The sequence below is a fragment of the Diadema antillarum genome, unplaced genomic scaffold, assembly GCF_040938485.1.
Source record: "Diadema antillarum isolate AM-2024a unplaced genomic scaffold, OU_Dant_1.0 seq00000713_RagTag, whole genome shotgun sequence".
NCBI lineage: Eukaryota > Metazoa > Echinodermata > Echinoidea > Diadematoida > Diadematidae > Diadema > Diadema antillarum.
This window is the reverse complement of record NW_027271617.1, coordinates 548,292-566,062: the sequence shown is the minus strand read 5'-3', so window position 1 is coordinate 566,062 and position 17,771 is coordinate 548,292. Positions and strand designations below refer to the sequence as shown.

The following is a 17,771-nucleotide window of genomic DNA, read 5'->3' as shown; positions in this document are numbered from 1 at the left end:
CCTTTCGGCCAGTGTTGGCGAATTTGAATGACTGAAGAGCACGTGCCAATTTGAATGCTCGTTTTACGAATTCGAATGGCACATGTGCAAATTTCATTGATCGAAATGCTAAATTGAACGACCAACTTGCAATTTTGAATGACAGAATGGGCAGTGACGAAGATTTTCGCTAAATTGAATGAACCTTTTATCAAATGGACTGACAAAAGTGCGAAATTGGCCGGGAAAACCTATAGTAGTTCATAAGCTTGGTTTCCATTGGTACAATAAATGTTCTCTTTTATTCTGTATAATCCTCTAAATGTTCATACCTGCAGAAAATTGTTGGAAACTCTCAAAGTGGCAGTTGAAATGTCAACTAATTTTCAGAAGACAAGTGATTCTGTTACTCTTTTAGAGTTGGATTTTTTTTTTCACAGATTCATAAATTTGAACAAAAACCATCTAATCTGTCTCCAGTAAAATCTAGTAACTTTACACAGTGGCACGATTACATAATTATTCCAATTTAACAATAGTTCAAACTAGAAAATTATTTCATGCAGTAAATGTTCCAGGACTTATTTGGATAACACATTAATCAGAGTATACCGGAGGCGCAATGTACTACAGTACCTGCTTATGTTCAGCAATCAGATCTCTGAGGAAATAGTAATTACGATGTAATGCAATAAATGGACATCCGTCATGAGGAAAGATCAGCTTGATTCACTCACGTGGTACACAGGGCAGGAACAGCTGATCACCAACGCTGTCCATCCACGTGTCATCGAGAAATGGAAGGCTCAGTGGGTTGAATTCTGGCCATGATTCATTGCTAGGTCTTACCGCCAACTCTGGCCTCTCAGCTGAAGAACAATATGTTGAACCAATTACAGTGCCTCATCACGATGTATTTTTTTCTCTTGTATCTCTATTCTTCGCAATGTTTATGTTCCATCTTCTTTACCCTTATGTTCTTCATTTTTTCTCCTCATTGATCTTTCTGCTCTGTTTCTTTTTCTCCCTGATCGTCTTTCTAGATTTAAGTCGTTGACTGTTTCCTCGTCCTTGCTCTCCAAACGAAGGAGTAATATTTACTACACAGTCAACCTTGCATTAGGTCTCATCCCAAATTGACCAAAAAGTCCCCAAATCCTTTGCCTTGAGTGAATTTGACTATTATACATTTAACGCAAGTTTATTTATTTTCTCTGGATAGTTCACCAATTATTTGACTCGTGGTAGATTAACTTATACTACAGGTTATACTTCATACATCATATCAATGTTTTCTCCACATTTTATTGCCATCACAGTACAGCACACAAACACACACACACACACACACACATACACACACATACACACACACAGGCAAAACAAAACCAGCAAGAATAACAAGCAAGCAAGAACATCGTGACTATTTTCAGGTTCAATGACACATATTTCCACTGGATATAAAGTATAGGTCTGAGTAACAGACAGAACTAAAGTTCCTTTTTCCCTGGCAGAATAAAAAGCCAGACCATGATAAGTTTTCACTCACTATCACTGTCGCTTAATCTGAACACTTCCCCGAGGTATGTCTGGTTGTCGTCGAAGAACTCCGTGATAGTGATGGTACCCACAGTCATTCCGATGTCGGCCCACTCGTTCACGTGGAATGTATAGTCGATGTCGGGCTCGTCAATGGTCGGAAAGTCGACGTACTTGAACTCGAAAAAGAACTCGGATGAGCAGTAGGATCGCTCAGTCATGAACAGTTCGAAGCGATATGCATCCCCGACCTAGGTATTGTCAGTTGAGTCATCATATTTACAACCATTGACAATCAATAGGTACAAACATGCTGGACGCTTGGTTTAAATACACAAGTCAAAGACAATTAGAGGTTAATAGGGGGGGGGGGGGATGGGTGGGTATTGGTGCACAATGAGTGTATATAGCCAGCAACTTCTATTGTTAATACTTCATCATTAAAAATACGTTGAACTCCGAGTAAGACGACCAACCAAAACTTATCTTTAAAACAGCCCTTCAGAATATCGTTTAAAGAAGTGCAAGAATGTAACTATGTGAGTGTATAGATATGCCAATATACATAAACATATTTTAAAGATCAATCATTTCATGCAATTATTTCTCATTATGCTCAATTATGAAAATGATGAAAGAACAGATCGCTGCTAATTTGGCGACGTTCTATTCTTAATGTTATGCACATAATTTTCCAAAGACAAATATGCACTTTTATTGATTGTTTTTAGTGTCTTAGAATATGTACTAACACACATCATGTTTAATAAAGAAAGTAAAGAAAGAGAGAGACATAAAAACAAGAGAAAACAAAGACACCTGAGAAAGAGTTCAAATCAAATTTCAAACCTTAAACGCTGCCTCTACGGTTTCGTTGGGTTCATGTGCGTTGAGCACGCATCTTTCATTTGCGACTGTTCCTCGTCTGACGTCGATGGCGCCTCTACCTAAAATCGACCAGATGTAGCGATTTAACCCAAAATTGTAAACACCAGATATTAAATTTCCACTCCAAACAATATACAATGACATAACTGTCCGTCTGTTTTTGAAAAAAGTAATGATTTTGGTAGGACTTACGATTTGATACAAAAATAGGCAAATATTCCCCCCCCCCTTGCTTTCTGGAGCCGGATTTCCACAGGCAGTCCGTTTGCATAGTTACCATAGTTTTGCATGTCATCGTAATTCACTTTAACCACATAGGCCCAAATTCTTAAACGTTGTCTAAATTTAGTCCATTTAACTGCGATATATGTTAAAAAAACAAATGCATAGAATAATTATTTCAAAACAAGCAAATAATAGAAAAACAGGAACAGCATATCTAATGGCTGAACTGCATTTCAATTTTCTTCTTATATGTAGATAGTCAAACGGTAATAAACCAGGGGCCCGTGGCATAAAACTTACCGTTGAATTTCAATGGTAACTACTGTCAAAATTAGGCATCACAGCCAGTCAGCATCAAGGATTATAAAATTTACCGCTAATTTGAAGACTTACCGCTAGAAAGGAGCGATAAGTCCAGCGGTAAGGGTTTTATGCAACAGGGCCCAGAAGTGTTTGTACTTTATGTAGTGCATGAATGAATAAGAGCGTCAAGACCATCTAAGGTATGATAGAGTCGCCCTAAATATGAGTCAGTCTAGTATTAATTAAAATCCCCAGGACTTCAAAGTGATTGCAAATTACGATGTTCCCCACATTCAAAGTTTTGATAAAATATATATATTGTTTGGAAACGAATATGAATATGAGGTGAAAAACTTAATTCCACAAAGTAACGGTCCCCATAAACCGACGATAGATTTATTTGTATATCACGGATATGAATGCCATGTGTACAACCCGAGGGAAACATATCTAATCAAAACGGGTTTTTCATAATATCACAGAAAAAAAAAAAGGTTACGCTCGCATTTGAAAGGGAAGTGAAAAAGAAAACACATATAGTTTTAATGTATTGTTTGTGTGCTGTGTACTAGGGACAAAACATATCCCCATTCAAAATATTGAAATATAGTGATAATCAAGAAAAATAAACAACTTCATTTTATTCATGGCGATACCTATGACGAGAACACCAGTCATTATGAATTTACCGTGAGCATCGACGAGGGATATCTTTGCGCACTTCACGACGTCGACGTCGTCGTTTATGATCTGAAGAACGAGTCGGCGGTCTATGAAGAGCCACAGTTCGTCACCCCCACCAACCCTAATCAACTCCGCCCCAGTGTAGTGGAAACTGGTACGCAGAGCCGTGGTGAATCTGAATGATAATAGAAGTCATGATATGAATATGAAGGGTTTTATTGCAAAATGATCTAAGCGCCATTTTCAAACATTTCAGAATAAGTCCATCATCAGACAGAGCAAAATTAAACCTTCCAGTAATTCCTCACTTGGGAAATAACAAGGAATATTCGAGAAGTTATCATCAAAATATTCTGCATTTTCTTATTATTCTTTTAGATTTTCTAGCAGCATTAATCACAAAATATCTCAATTTAACAAGAATGGAGTTAGCTCGTCTTGCGAGAAAACTCTTCACAATAGTCTACATGTATACTTGGCGATGGTTTTTAATAGTCAGAATGCAATCACGCGATAAACGTAGCGAGGGTCGAATTTATTAGATTGTAAACAAAAAAAAAACAACCTTGACGTCTATTAATTTGATATCATTGGAGAATGTGACTGGCCGTTGACTTTGGCTGGAGTGAAACGATGCGATCTTTTGACTGGTGAATGGTCTAGGCTATACGTTAACATCTTCTTAAGACAGCTGCGGATCCACACAGTGAATATACATTTTGCATACATGTATGAATATGCACATGCACACATGGCATACACATACACAACATACAACAAAGCCTTTATATTCAATTCTATGTCATACCCAGGCATTATGCTATTTTCATGCTATTTTCAACAGGCTGAGAAGGCTGTTCGTAAGAGAACTGCGGGGACCCGCCATGTATATGAAGAAGCCCCATCGCTAGCTCGCACAGTCGGCAACAGAAGAGCACCGTATTCCTACCCGTCTAAAATGTCCCTAAGTTGTTGCTAGTTCAGAATTAACCGATGCAATCTTTGGGCAGGTGAATGAACCCAGCAATCATCTAGCCTACGTTCATATCTTCCAGGGATAGCAGCTGTAACACAGTCAACACACACACACATGTATACACACGTATGTAGAGTAATACATACACGCACACACACATACGTACAAAACTCACATTCTATGCTGCATAGAAGCAAAGTGCTAAGCATGCAATTCTCGGCGTATATAACGAAACAAAATAGATTATACGATGTAGATCGAGTACATAGGCGAACTCACCTCATATTTCTGCTGACTAGCTCGCAGTCAAGCTGTCCTTCATCTCCAAAGCCTTTTCCGCCGATTGGAAAATAATTCGATTTCCACAGTCTTTTGTGAGGAGCAAGAACAAAAGTGGCAATAGCATGGGAGAAGTGAAGCACCTTAAAGGGACCGTACAGCACTGCTTGAGATGGGGATTTAGGTTTATAACATTTTTTTGTTGTTGTTGTGAGGTAATGAGATACGAGTCCTCTTATAAAAAGAGAGAGAGAGAGAGAGAGAGCAGGCAATTTCAAGGATTTAACGTTTATTTGATGAAAATTTGCCCTGAAATGGTTGAGATATCCAAAAAAGTGAGCAAAATAAAATTAACATGCTATGACTTTTATTAGGATATCTTTGTTTTACCTCTTATCTAGATATCTCAGCCATTTCAAAACTGATTTTCATCAAAGAAACTTTTGATTCCCCTTATATAATTCTGAACTTTTTAACATTTCATGAGAGTAGTTCTGAATATCTCGCAAAACGTTACAAGTTGAATCCTCACCTCAACCAGTACTGTACAGTCCCTTTAAACTATTATACTGATATCATAGTTGGTTGCTTTTTTCTACGCATCCACATCATTTTTAAGGGCATTTCTTATAAAACCACACTTCAGGGCACCTTTACGCCTGTACATAAATATGTCAAAAAGGCTTGACTTTAGAATTACGTTCAAATCTGATTGGAGCTTTGCAATGCGTTATTCGAACTATTCTGCAAAAGGCAATTTCAGAAAAAATAAATCCTAAAAATACATACTGGCGTTAATTCATTGACTATGGTAGAAACATTGTGGAGTTTTCGATCAGATCTAGACAGAGCGGATGTTATTATATTTGTCATTGCGTCTATCGATAAAGTCTTCCCTGCCATGGTTCATTATGACGTCTAGATTGTGTAAATGAATTCATGAGAGAACATGAAACGCACCTTCAAAGTAGCATCACTTATCTGAAAAGATATGTGACTCTTCAAAACTGAGGTTAAAAATGGATGATTTAGAGCAGCATGTTCTTTTATCCATGAGACTGAGTGCGTGTATTTATTTTTACCTGTGTAGGGAGTCAGTGGCTATCCAGGGTACAACGAGCGTAGATCTGAGTATCCTGTTGGTCACGTGAGATCTGAACCATGACGTAAATGTCTCCTCATCCGGATTGTCTGTAATTCGAGGCCACGCCCCTTCAAATGCATCGATGACGTATCTGGGACACGCCGCGTCTGAGATGCTCAGTGAAGTAAAATCGTTGGTGGCAACGCTGTAATAATGGGATTAAAGTCGGACTGACAGGTATAAGGATTGTTGTTTAAATGTTAGGAGTACGTCATCAGCATTTGATACTAAAAAGGGGTGACAATGTGTTACAGAAATGCAAAAGTACACCTCCACTTACCTGAAATCATAATGGGTCATGGAGAATAAAGCGTCTTGTCCATGAATACCTGTGTAAATTAACGAAGAGAGCGCTGTTATTCTTTTTTTTTTAACTGGAGTCCCTTAAAGAAGGGATTGTAGTCTCAACTGTATATACGGCATATGGTTTTGCCTTTATGAATATAAAACGTATGATCATTGAGAGATACTGAGAATATCACATTTCAATGATTTTGAAGTTTGTAAAGGAGCAAAGATGTGTCGCCTGTTTAACACTTGTTTGCTGTAACACAATATGATAGCATAGGCACTTGGTCGCATTCGAATGTCACGTTCAAAGTATTTGTTGCGATACTCTCATTTTATTTTTTTTTTTTGCGGCTCCATGCAAGAGCTTTGAAAAATTTTCCGTTTTGATAAATCTGTCGTTCAAAAAAGAAGACGAATGGTCAATCATATGAGGTCGAAGGATATGCCGTCGCTGTAAAGCTCTGATTGCAAAGATGATGGATGGGCCAAAAATAAGAGGTTCGATATTCATTCGGATAGTAGACGTCGGCTATCTCCCCTTCCGTTTCTTAGAATATTCCACGCGTATTTGTATCCCTGATCTTTGACAGGGTTATTTGTTATCACACAGGATTTATTTACTAAAATAAAGAAAGCTCTTACCGAAGTCATCCATGTTCAGCGTTGAAAGGATGGTCCATGGTACTTCATCGTCCGTTTCTATTAAAATTGTCGTATAAATGGACAGCAAGCACAGGCAAAATTAGAATAGGGTCGAGGTTGGTTGGAAGCGGGGAGGGATGGGGGGGGGGGAGAAAAACATGGAGGGTACATAAAAACAGAGGTCAGTTACCATGGTTACAGCAAACAGAAAAATTATAATTGAATGTGAGCGACAGACTTGTATTTTCTTTTGTCTTGTTTTGTCTAGTCATGTTTGGTAACATTAACTCGTAAAAGAATGCATTGACACTCCACAAACTATTCAACGGGGCAGCAATAGCGCAGCAGAAAAGGCAACCAAAGCTCTGAGGAAAGGAATATCTTATGATTTCCTGGAATGCCAGACCGCACGTAGTTATAACGTAAGCTATTATCTGAAGTTCTAAAATGATTTACCTAATATAAAGAATATCGTGCTATTGCTCCTACTTTCACGTGCAAGGATGTCGAAGTAAACAACAAAGCAATCTACTATTCGCCTGCTTCGCTTGTTTTCATCTTGTCATTTTGGCAATTTACCAATCGATTTTATGCGTTGTCGGTTGTGTAGCTGTAACTATCATTCCCTTTATAGGATTCGTGCGTCAGTGCAAGCTGGCATGACATGTAATCAAAGGAAATCTTTCTTAGATAATTCAGTTGCTGATTCACTACGTCCATTAAGTGTATTCTTGAGTCCCTCCTATGTTATTACTTGCGAAGAAGGAGTCCAACGCTTGCAAAATGGGTCAAGATATTAGTCATATTGCCATAATATTAATTTTCAATTAAGAGTGTGTTAAAAAACAACTTGGTGAGACTAGAGTTGAATTATCATCTGATAAAACAACTGTGCAATATTTCAAATCTTACGGATATGAGGAGTGGTCACGGGAACAACTAGGCCCCTCCCACTATCTCGCCCTCCTGACTTCGTTGCCACGCTGCAATGGTATACCGTGTCATCTTCGACACCATCAGTTTCGTTGAACACGTAGGTGGTAGAGTTTGAGATTGTGGCTTCGAGGTCTGTCGCACTGTCACTCGTACACAACACATGAAATTCACTGTATGAGGAAAAAACGACAACAAAACGCCTGATGTTTGAAATTGTATAAAGTCTGATGATAAGCAATACATTCTCAGTTTGGGGAGAAAATAGGTAGGAATTTGAAAGAAGTCAACAGGTAGTATTCACTTTTTTATCTTCGCCTCATAACTTATTGAAAATTAATGCCATTGATATAGAACAATAAAAGTGTTTCCGAACTGACCTTATATATATTATATATATATCATTGTTTGGCACAGCACGAGTGAAACACCATCGCCTAGGCTTGACGCCTTCTAGCTTCAATTTCATTCAAAACTTTTCCTTTGGACACTTAAACTTCGCGATGCAGTTGATACAGTGCTTCCTATGCCTGATTACCCATATCTAGAATATCGGTAACAAAAGTCATATACCATTATGTCGATGGTAGCACTGAAAGGCTAAATAGAGCACACTGCATTCACAACACACGAAAAGTTTAAACATCACGACAAAAGAATCGCTGGAAAAACCACAACAAACTTTGAAAATCAAATTTGCTAGCAATTATCTATTCGATGAATCAGCAAGAAAGGATAAAAAAAAACCCCCACAAAAACTTGGATCTTCCAATCGTTCGGTGGCCCACGACAGTATTGCTGCTGGGGTACGGTTAGAGGATTGAGGCGGTTACAACTTACAAATCTATTGTTTCTATCGAAAAGTTGTACTTCAAACATTAATTGGTACCGGTACCTTGGCGGGTTGACAGCCCCGGTGTAAGCCTCACTGGGAATATTCCAGGTGACTGCGACTTGACGGTCTGCGGGAGTGGAGACGTGAATAACCTCCGGAGCTATGAAAATAGAATGGAACAGGAACATGCATCGTTTCAGAGAATGTATCAAAAAGGTAAGCATTATGCTCAGGTTACAGCTCGTTATTCCGAAGGTTCGTTATTCCGAAGGCTCTTTAGTCCGAAGATTCGTTATTCCGAAGGTTCGTTATTCCGAATTTCATTATCGGATTAACGAATCTCCGGAATAACGAACCTGTGGAATAACGCCACAAATGTTCGGATTAATGAACCCTTTTTCATTTTCGGATTAACGAACCTCTAGGTAGGCCCTATAGGGAATTTGCGTGTTTCGGATTAAAGAACCTTCGGAATAACGAACCTTCGGAATAGCGAACCTTCGAAATAACGAACAGCACCCATGAAATGTCATTTCGCAACATGCATGATAGTTACAAAATTCAAGGAATATCTTGTCCACCAATGTGAGCTCAGAAATTGCCCAATAGCTGGCGAAACAGTCGGTAACACTTTGAACAGAATCCTGCAAGCCATTATAGATTAAAGGGAGGGGGGTGGTTCAATTTAGCGTATGGGCATCTTTATTTTTTTTTTGTGTGTGTACGATTTATGAAGCCACATCTGGCCGATGATACGCTGAACAAGTTAAAAAGAATCCACTGACTTTGATTCTTTGAAAAGATGTGTGTTCATGGAGCTTGTATCCATTTTTTCTCATTTCCTCAATTTCCTATATAAAGAGTATTTTTAAGTGGTCTTTTCACGTCATTGAAACGTCATATACTAATCACAGCTCGACACTTACTGCAAAGAAATTTAGATTCATTAACATTAGTGAAGTGATTCGGGATGCTTGACGAGGCTGATATGAAGTTGACATTTTGAGCGTAGTCTGGGGAGCTGCAGATGCCATCTTTTATGAAGCTCGCAACGGGTACGAGGGCGCTATACACAGAGCAGGTGCAGTCCAGTGGTACCCCGGTCAGTTGGCTAAAGGCAAAATAAATACGTGATATATTACGATTAGATACTTCATTTTGTTTCAATATATCTTAGCAGAGATGCCAATATTCATGATATTTGTCAATTATCTGCTTGTGTGACAGAGTGCGGAAGGTGTACGTAAAGCATCAATTCTGACAATACAGTTCTCCTTTAAAAACTATGTATGTTTTGAAGTTATGATCCCTTTCAATCTGTGGAAAATTTTGTAATGGTGGAGTTTGATCAGTTTCATGTGGAATTTGACATTAAATTTTAGTCTAAGCTTAATCAGGAGGGTAGAGGGCATTTTAAGTAGAGTATTATTTAAAACAGAAAGAGAATGTAATTTTGTTATTATGTTAACTCTTAACGTGCCATGGTCGCCAAACGGCGACCTTAGTCCTGACGTGCCATGGTCGCCGATCGGCGACTAAAAACAGCGTGAAAAGCATTGATCATTTAAGTTCTTGTGGTACCGTAATGTGTTACACCAAGCAACTGCCAATGATATGTACTGGTAGCTGATTAGCATAGCCATCGTTTCCACTAAAAATATGAGCATGCTTACATAGGAAAATTTTGAGTAAATACACGATTTTTCAGCTAGATGTATTTTTTTCACATCGGGAAAATCCGCAGTGGGCGCACCCTCTGCGAGATGTGTATGGATCAAATGTCTCATAGGTAAACCACGCGTGTGTATGCTACTGACTCTGCGTGTATTGTCTATGCGGTTCCACTCGCATTGTTCCGCTTGGACGCTGTCCTGCGGGAAGCTGCTTTGATTTTGTCCCTCAAAGAGGGTCAGCTTTCGTTCGTCGGTCAAGTCTTTCATCCTTTTGTTTTGGTGAACGTCACTAATCGTCCCCACGCTAGCATAGGAATTGCGCGTGGACAAAGGCCTGCCGATTTCAATAGAGCTCGCCCGCCCGCAGTCCGCGTAGACAAAAGGAGGATTAGCAGGTTCTTCCTTCTCAGGTGGACAAAAGACACTATTCCAGGGCCCGGGACAATTACTTTAGTTTCAAATACAGGATCTGGGACTAAAGGACTCAGATTTGGGAATGAATTACTGAGGCAGAAAGAGAAATTGCTAAGACAAAATAAACTGCTAGTATCTTTGGAATCATACAATTCTAGAAGGCAATTTTGTTATCATTTGAAAGAGGAAATGTTGCTCTAAAACTTTCTCACAGAGTCAAGGGAGCGTTCCATTGAAGAAAAAACAAGACTGACTCTTTTTTTCCATACTACACACAAATTTCTAATAATTTTTTTTGATGTATCAAATATTTTTGCAATATTTCAGATTCAGATAGATATTGTGGCAAACTGACTGCATGACACGAAAGAGCAAACATTTCTTGATATATGTTGTGTAGAACTCAATTCAAAACAGTCAATAGTTTCAGAAATATGGCGGTTTTAAATTTCATTGTCAGTCCAGTTTCGAAACGTTCTGGCGTTAGGTAAAAACCTCTGGCACGTTAGGGGTTTTGGGCCTGGCACATTAAGAGTTAAAGATACACTATTTTAAGTATATTTATTTTACTCTTTGTTGGTGCAAAACAAATACTATTATATATCTACTTTTTAGACATCACTGTTCAAACTCCATACAAAAAATAAATCAAACAACTCAAATAAATTAGAATGAAATATTGTTCCTATATATAACTGCTTTTAAAGTTGTACGAAAACATTGAAATGCATATCGCTCGTAGACAAAAGTCAATTTTAGGCGGCCTCATAGTAGAGGTAAAGAGGAACATTTAATTTGCAAGAAGTATTAGGAGAGTACCCTTTTCTGTAAAGTTAAAGTAATAGAGAGGCATTCTGAAACTGTACCTGAATTATAAAGATACTTACACAGTTGTTAAAGATGGAATGTTGTCAAAAGAAGCACTCCCAATGAATGTGATAGGGTTATAATCCAGATAGCTTTAAACACAGAAAGAAGAGCTCATAAAATTGAAAGGTAAGAAGTCATGGATAATATCAACATTTTGATGAATTTCAGATTAAAAATAAAACCCGACATGACATATTTTTTCATCAATTTATTTGAAATCAAATGCGCTAAAAATCCAATGAATTAGTAAAGTATTTACGTTAACGAACTTTTTATCCCATCAAAATGTTACGTTTTATGTGCTGAGTTTAACATTATAAAAAAAGACTATATATATCTTTCTCAATTTCATGGCGACCTTGTTCTGAAAGATAGGGGTAAATAAAAGGAAATGAGATTTAAGTGAAATAAAAGATATGGAAATAGCGTTCATGTGCTTGAGCAATAGAACTCCTTGAATTCACAATTTCACTAGTACGTACAGGACCTCCACCGACGACGAACGAAAGACTTGGAATTTCACGTGTGTGATATAAAACCATTTATCAAATCACACTGAAGTCTTGCTCGTTCCTGTTATATTGATCTGATATGTTGAATCATGCTCATTTTGATGGCAAATTCAAATCAATACAAAGTATTGGGAAAAATCAGAAGTGAAATCAAACAAACCAATATCAGTGTAAAACATTGTTTAGAACGGTTTCTACACCATTGTAAATTATCTTGCTATATTGACATCTAACAAAATCTTTTATTTCATGTGTAAGAAATCCATGCTGATGATACGTAATATGACTTCAAAGTTCGCAAGTAAACTTACATTTCTCGAAGCTTCGGCAAATTTTGAAATAAACCAGCTGGAATGAATGTGATGTCGTTGTTTTTCATATTTCTGTCAACAGAAGGGTAATATTTTTGTTACATTATTCATTGTCACATTCAAATAATGGATTGACAAGAAATAACTAAATTACAAATGAATCATTCAATGACATAATGAAAAATTAGAAAAGAAATAATTATACGTATTGATGAAGTAATACGGAGGACTTAGGTTCGAATCCAGATGGAAACCCATTTTCTTTGCTCAAAGTTTTCACTGATAAATTATTCGTTTCTAGTCAGTTTCACTTCATTCATTCATTCATTCATTCGTTTATTTCATTCTTCGGATAAAAAGATTGGAAAAATAACAATCATGCATATATGTGACCCTGCACCTCAAAACAAACAAAAAGTCGCCAGACATGACTTTTTAGTAAAGACTATGTTCTGAAAGAGCAGACTTTAAGCTTTAGAATGATGTATAACTCAAATCAAATGGACTCTCCTAACCTATCTAAATATTGGAAAGAAAGCACAAACTCAGGAAAAGTGTGAACTGAGAAAAGAGGCTCTGAAGTACAGTGTCTATTCAAGCGCTTAATCTTTACCAAACCGTGCTGGCTGTGCGATGAAATGGACAAAAAACAGGAAGTAAACCACCAGAGTAACAACAATGAAGGGATTATTAGATTAAACTGAAATTAAACATGCCTCATTAACACATTCTGTCCATAATCAATGCTAACTTTCAAAGCAGTAGCACTATTCTTTCAAAAGTTATTTGACTTGAAAGTGAAGAGTGTGGACAAGGTTTTTCAGAAATGAAAAGGGGATTCTAAAGACACACATAATCGCACTATTCTAACAAAAATGTTCGAGATAAACTGCTAAAAAACACACTTTCCTGCCCGTTTTATAATACCAAATTTTAGCATAATGTAAAAGAAGACCCGCTCTTTCAGAAAATATGAAAAAGTCAAGTTCGGCTAGGTTGACCCATTTCACTTATTTTCAGTCCTCACGCAAAATCAGTGCTTGCGACTTTATGTTCGTTTTGAGGTGCACTGTCACATATACACAATATGTACAGGTTAAAATGGTAAAAATACTATCAGCGAACAAATACAATAGAACAAACGGAGTGCATTGTAATAAAGAAAAATGAAATAGGATGTATCAGTAAAAGCCTAGGAGGCTTGACAGGTAGATACACCCATAACTTGTCGTATGACATAGAAATATATAGCTACAGTACAGCACAGAATAACTCAATGTGTGTTCGCGCGTGAGCGAGTGTGTGAATGTGAGTGAATATAAGTTGTTGCGTTAAACATAAAACGACAAAAGATGAAACTTATACTTAATTTTAAATGAGTTCAGAAATTGAATATTGCGTAGCGATGGAGGCAGAGAATTCCACATATTTGGTCCAGTATACCGAATCGATTTATACAGGGAATGGGAAGTTACTCTAGATTTGTGGAAAAGTTGTCTATTTCTAGTATCATAATTGTGTACATCCAGATTCAAAGAAAACATTTCCATCAGATACTCAGGTAATGTATTGGAAAAATAACGATGCATAATCATACAAATACTTAATCTATTAATATCATAAATATTTAGAGTGTTCAAACTATAAAATAAAGGCATAGATGGAGCATAAAATTCGGCATTTGAACAGATACGTAGAGCCCGTTTTTGAAGACGGTGCAGTTTGCAGAGTTTGGACGGGTATGCAGTGGCCCACACAGTGTTGCAATACATAATATATGGAAGAATAAATGCATTGTACATCATAAACAAAATACGAAGGGGGACAAAATGCCTTATATGTTGAAGTATACCAATGATCCTGGATACCTTCGAACTGACATGATTAATATGAAAATCCCAGGCAAAATGTTGATCTAATGTCACTCCCAAGTATGTTACTACCGAGCAGTGTTCAATTTCAGTGTCATTTATATACAATGATATGTTGTCATAATTTTCACTCAAATTTTGCGAATAACGAAATACGACATATTTTGTTTTGAGAACATTCAATGATAACTTATTACAGAGAAGCCAAGTATAAACTAAATTCAAATTTTCATTTATGGAATCAATCAAAACTGAAAAATCAGAATGGGATGCTACTAAAGTAGTGTCATCTGCAAATAATAAGAACTGAAAAAACGGTGCACATTTTACAATATCATTAATATATATCAAAAACAGAAGGGGTCCTAATATGGACCCCTGGGGAACACCGCACAATAATGAGTTGCTATTAGAACAGTAAATATTGTATAAAGTATATTGTTTTCGCCCAGTTAAATAACTATGAAACCACTGGTATGGTATACCACGAACCCCGTAGTATTGCAATTTGGATAATAAAACTGAATGGGAAAGGGTGTCGAAGGCCTTCGATAAATCCATAAATATTGCAATTGCATGCTTATTTTTATTGATAAGATTCAATACCCGATCATATAAATCAATTAAAGCAAACTCAGTAGAATAATGAGAACGGAAACCATATTGATTAGAACAAAGAATATCATTCTGATTAAGAAAAGTGTAAAGCCTATCAAATGCTATTCTCTCCAATATTTTTGCAAAAACCGGTAGTACTGATATAGGTCTGTAGTTATTACAATCATTCTTGTCCCCTTTCTTAAACACAGGGATAACTTTGGCAGTTTTCATACTGGATGGAAATACGCCGGTTTCAAGAGATAAATTACATATATGTACAATTGGTTTAATGATAAATGTGATAACTGATTTTACAATGGAAGCGGGTATGTTATCAAAGCCAGCACTCTTGTTACCATCAATTTTGTGAACAATATCATATATTTCTGATTCAGAAACCGGTTTAAAAAAGAAAGAACGTTCAAAATTACCAGAGAGAAAATCAGAAAAACTCATAGACGTATCTGATGTATCAATCGAACGAGACAAATTTGGACCAACATCCACAAAATGTTCATTAAAAATATTTGCTATTAAAACTTGATCACATATAACATCATTTCCTTGTACTAAAATTTCAGGCAGATTACTATCAGTTTTTCCCAGAGTCCGGTTAATAAATTTCCACATACGTTTTGAATCAAATTTAGTCTTATGAAACTCATCATAATAATATTTTCTTTTAGCATGTCGAATAACAGAGTTCAATCTATTACGATATTGCTTATAAAATGATTCATTACTGTTGTTTGGGTTCAGTTTGTACAATTTAAATAATCTGTTTTTCTTCTTGATTGATTTCAATATTGCACGTGTGATCCAGGGCTTTTTAATCCTTTTATCAACAGAACCCCTTTTTCTAAGCGGCATATGTTCATTCAATATAAACAGAAAACGGTCCAAAAATAACTCATAGGCAAGATTGGCGTCGGTCAGCTCAAGGATATCTGACCAGTCAGCTTTCGATAAATCGCCCATCAGTGATGATAATGACAAAGGTGTTATTTTCCGTGATAATACACTATGCTTTTTACTATTTGGACTCAACGTAGCTAAAGAAGAAACAGAAAAAAACTGGATAATGGTCGCTCAAATCAGAGAGTAAAATACCAGAAATGAAATGATGGTCAGAAGAATTGGTAAAAATATTGTCTATAAGAGTAGCTGAATTAGAACATACACGGGTCGGTTTACATATCAGGGGGGAATACCCCATTGAAAAAAGCATATCAACGTAATTCTGAATGACACTGTTTTGGTCATACTGTATCAAATCAAGATTCAAATCTCCCATAATAAAGCACACTTTCGACATTGCATTCAATGTATTCAAAACTAGATCAAAGGATTTTATGAAATCACCGACATTTGAAGAAGGTTTACGATATACTATTCCAATTATTGTCTTGTTCTTAACTGCATCCGTGGTTTCAATGAAAAGAGATTCTACGCCATCAATAGACAATTCTACATCTTGTAAAGTTTGAACAGACAGATTTTCTCTCACATATAATGCTACTCCTCCGCCTCGGCCTTCAATACGATTAGCTTGGAACATATTATAACCCTGTAAAGAAAAATGATTTGATGTATTGCTCATCCATGTCTCAGTTACTCCTATAACAGAAAAGGGGAACTTAAGAACCTGTAAATCTTCACAAAGTTTATCAAAATTCTTATTCAAACTTCTAGCATTATAATGAATCAAGCTAAGCTTGTTCATCGACGCATTAATAGATATTGAATCACGAAACTGTTCGAAATCATAATAATTGCAATCAGGGGTGTAATTTTGAGAATAGGAATTCTCATCGTCATCAGAATTGACCGAAAAATCAGTGCCTAGATACTCACAGAAAGACGCCATTAGAAGACAGAGATAATGAAGCTTTATTGATTATTCACAAAGTGTCGATGTCGCGGAGAGAAGTGATCAGTTTCTTGGTTCCGTTTTTTGTTATTGTAAAGATTCTTCCGTCAGATGACCATGTTTGCGTAGTGTTCACGTGAGAGAGTGCTTTGTAGTACAGTTCCTGCCTTTCAGATGTCAAGTCTTCGCGGATGACAATTCCTGTCCCCTTCAATCGCGACTTGGCAGCATACATCTGGTTACGAGCGTTGTATCTCGCAAATTTGACTAGGAGTGGTCTGGGTTTTGCAGGTGACTGATGGTTGGTAGATCGATCGCCGGAGCGCGGCTTGGAGGTGATCCTATGGCTTCTGTCTAGGTCCCGAACATCCAGGTCGACACCGATCTTGCTGGCAAGAGCGAGGATGGCATCATCCGTATTCTCCTTTGGAGATTCTGGGAGGCCGTATACTCGTAGACACTGACGACGTGAATACTGTTCCTGTTTCTCCAGCTCTGATTCCAAGTATTTGATCTTCTTCTGGAGTTTCTCCGATGATGAAGCAAGTTCACTGATCTTTTCGTCCCTTTGCTTCAATTCTAGCTGAAACGAAGCATGAAGTTCATCCCCAAGTTTCTCGTAGACAGCTGTGTAAACGGCGTCAACTATTTCCTTGATGACAGATTCTGAACAAAGGGCTTTCATCACTTGCTCGGAAATGAGCTCTTTCATGTCGGCGGTCTTGACATTGTCCGTGCTCGCATTTGCATTCACACTTTCACTTGTGTCGGCAGCACAATTTGCATTTGAATGAGGTATATATATATACATATATATACATATTACGTCAGTGATTATTAACAGTGATGTATTTCACACAACAAAATTAATGAATTGCAGATTATTCATGATGAACAAACACACAAAAAGACACGAACACACAGAAACATAT

The 17,771-nt window shown here is 37.1% G+C and overlaps 1 protein-coding gene across 1 annotated transcript in view; it reads right to left on the bottom strand.

Moving 5' to 3' along the window:
- LOC139737901 (uncharacterized) overlaps positions 1-17,551 on the bottom strand; it is a 41,358-nt gene extending 23,807 nt beyond the window's left edge. Inside the window, exons 1-10 of the mRNA XM_071648570.1 lie at positions 16,998-17,551; positions 9,645-9,829; positions 8,779-8,878; positions 7,922-8,056; positions 5,956-6,162; positions 4,874-4,963; positions 3,624-3,793; positions 2,368-2,465; positions 1,529-1,769; positions 717-848 (exon numbers count right to left, since the gene is read on the bottom strand). Coding sequence (XP_071504671.1) covers positions 717-848; positions 1,529-1,769; positions 2,368-2,465; positions 3,624-3,793; positions 4,874-4,963; positions 5,956-6,162; positions 7,922-8,056; positions 8,779-8,878; positions 9,645-9,829; positions 16,998-17,551 — 1,912 coding nt within the window. The remainder of the gene's footprint in view (positions 1-716; positions 849-1,528; positions 1,770-2,367; positions 2,466-3,623; positions 3,794-4,873; positions 4,964-5,955; positions 6,163-7,921; positions 8,057-8,778; positions 8,879-9,644; positions 9,830-16,997) is intronic.
- Between the last annotated feature and the right edge of the window lie 220 nt (positions 17,552-17,771).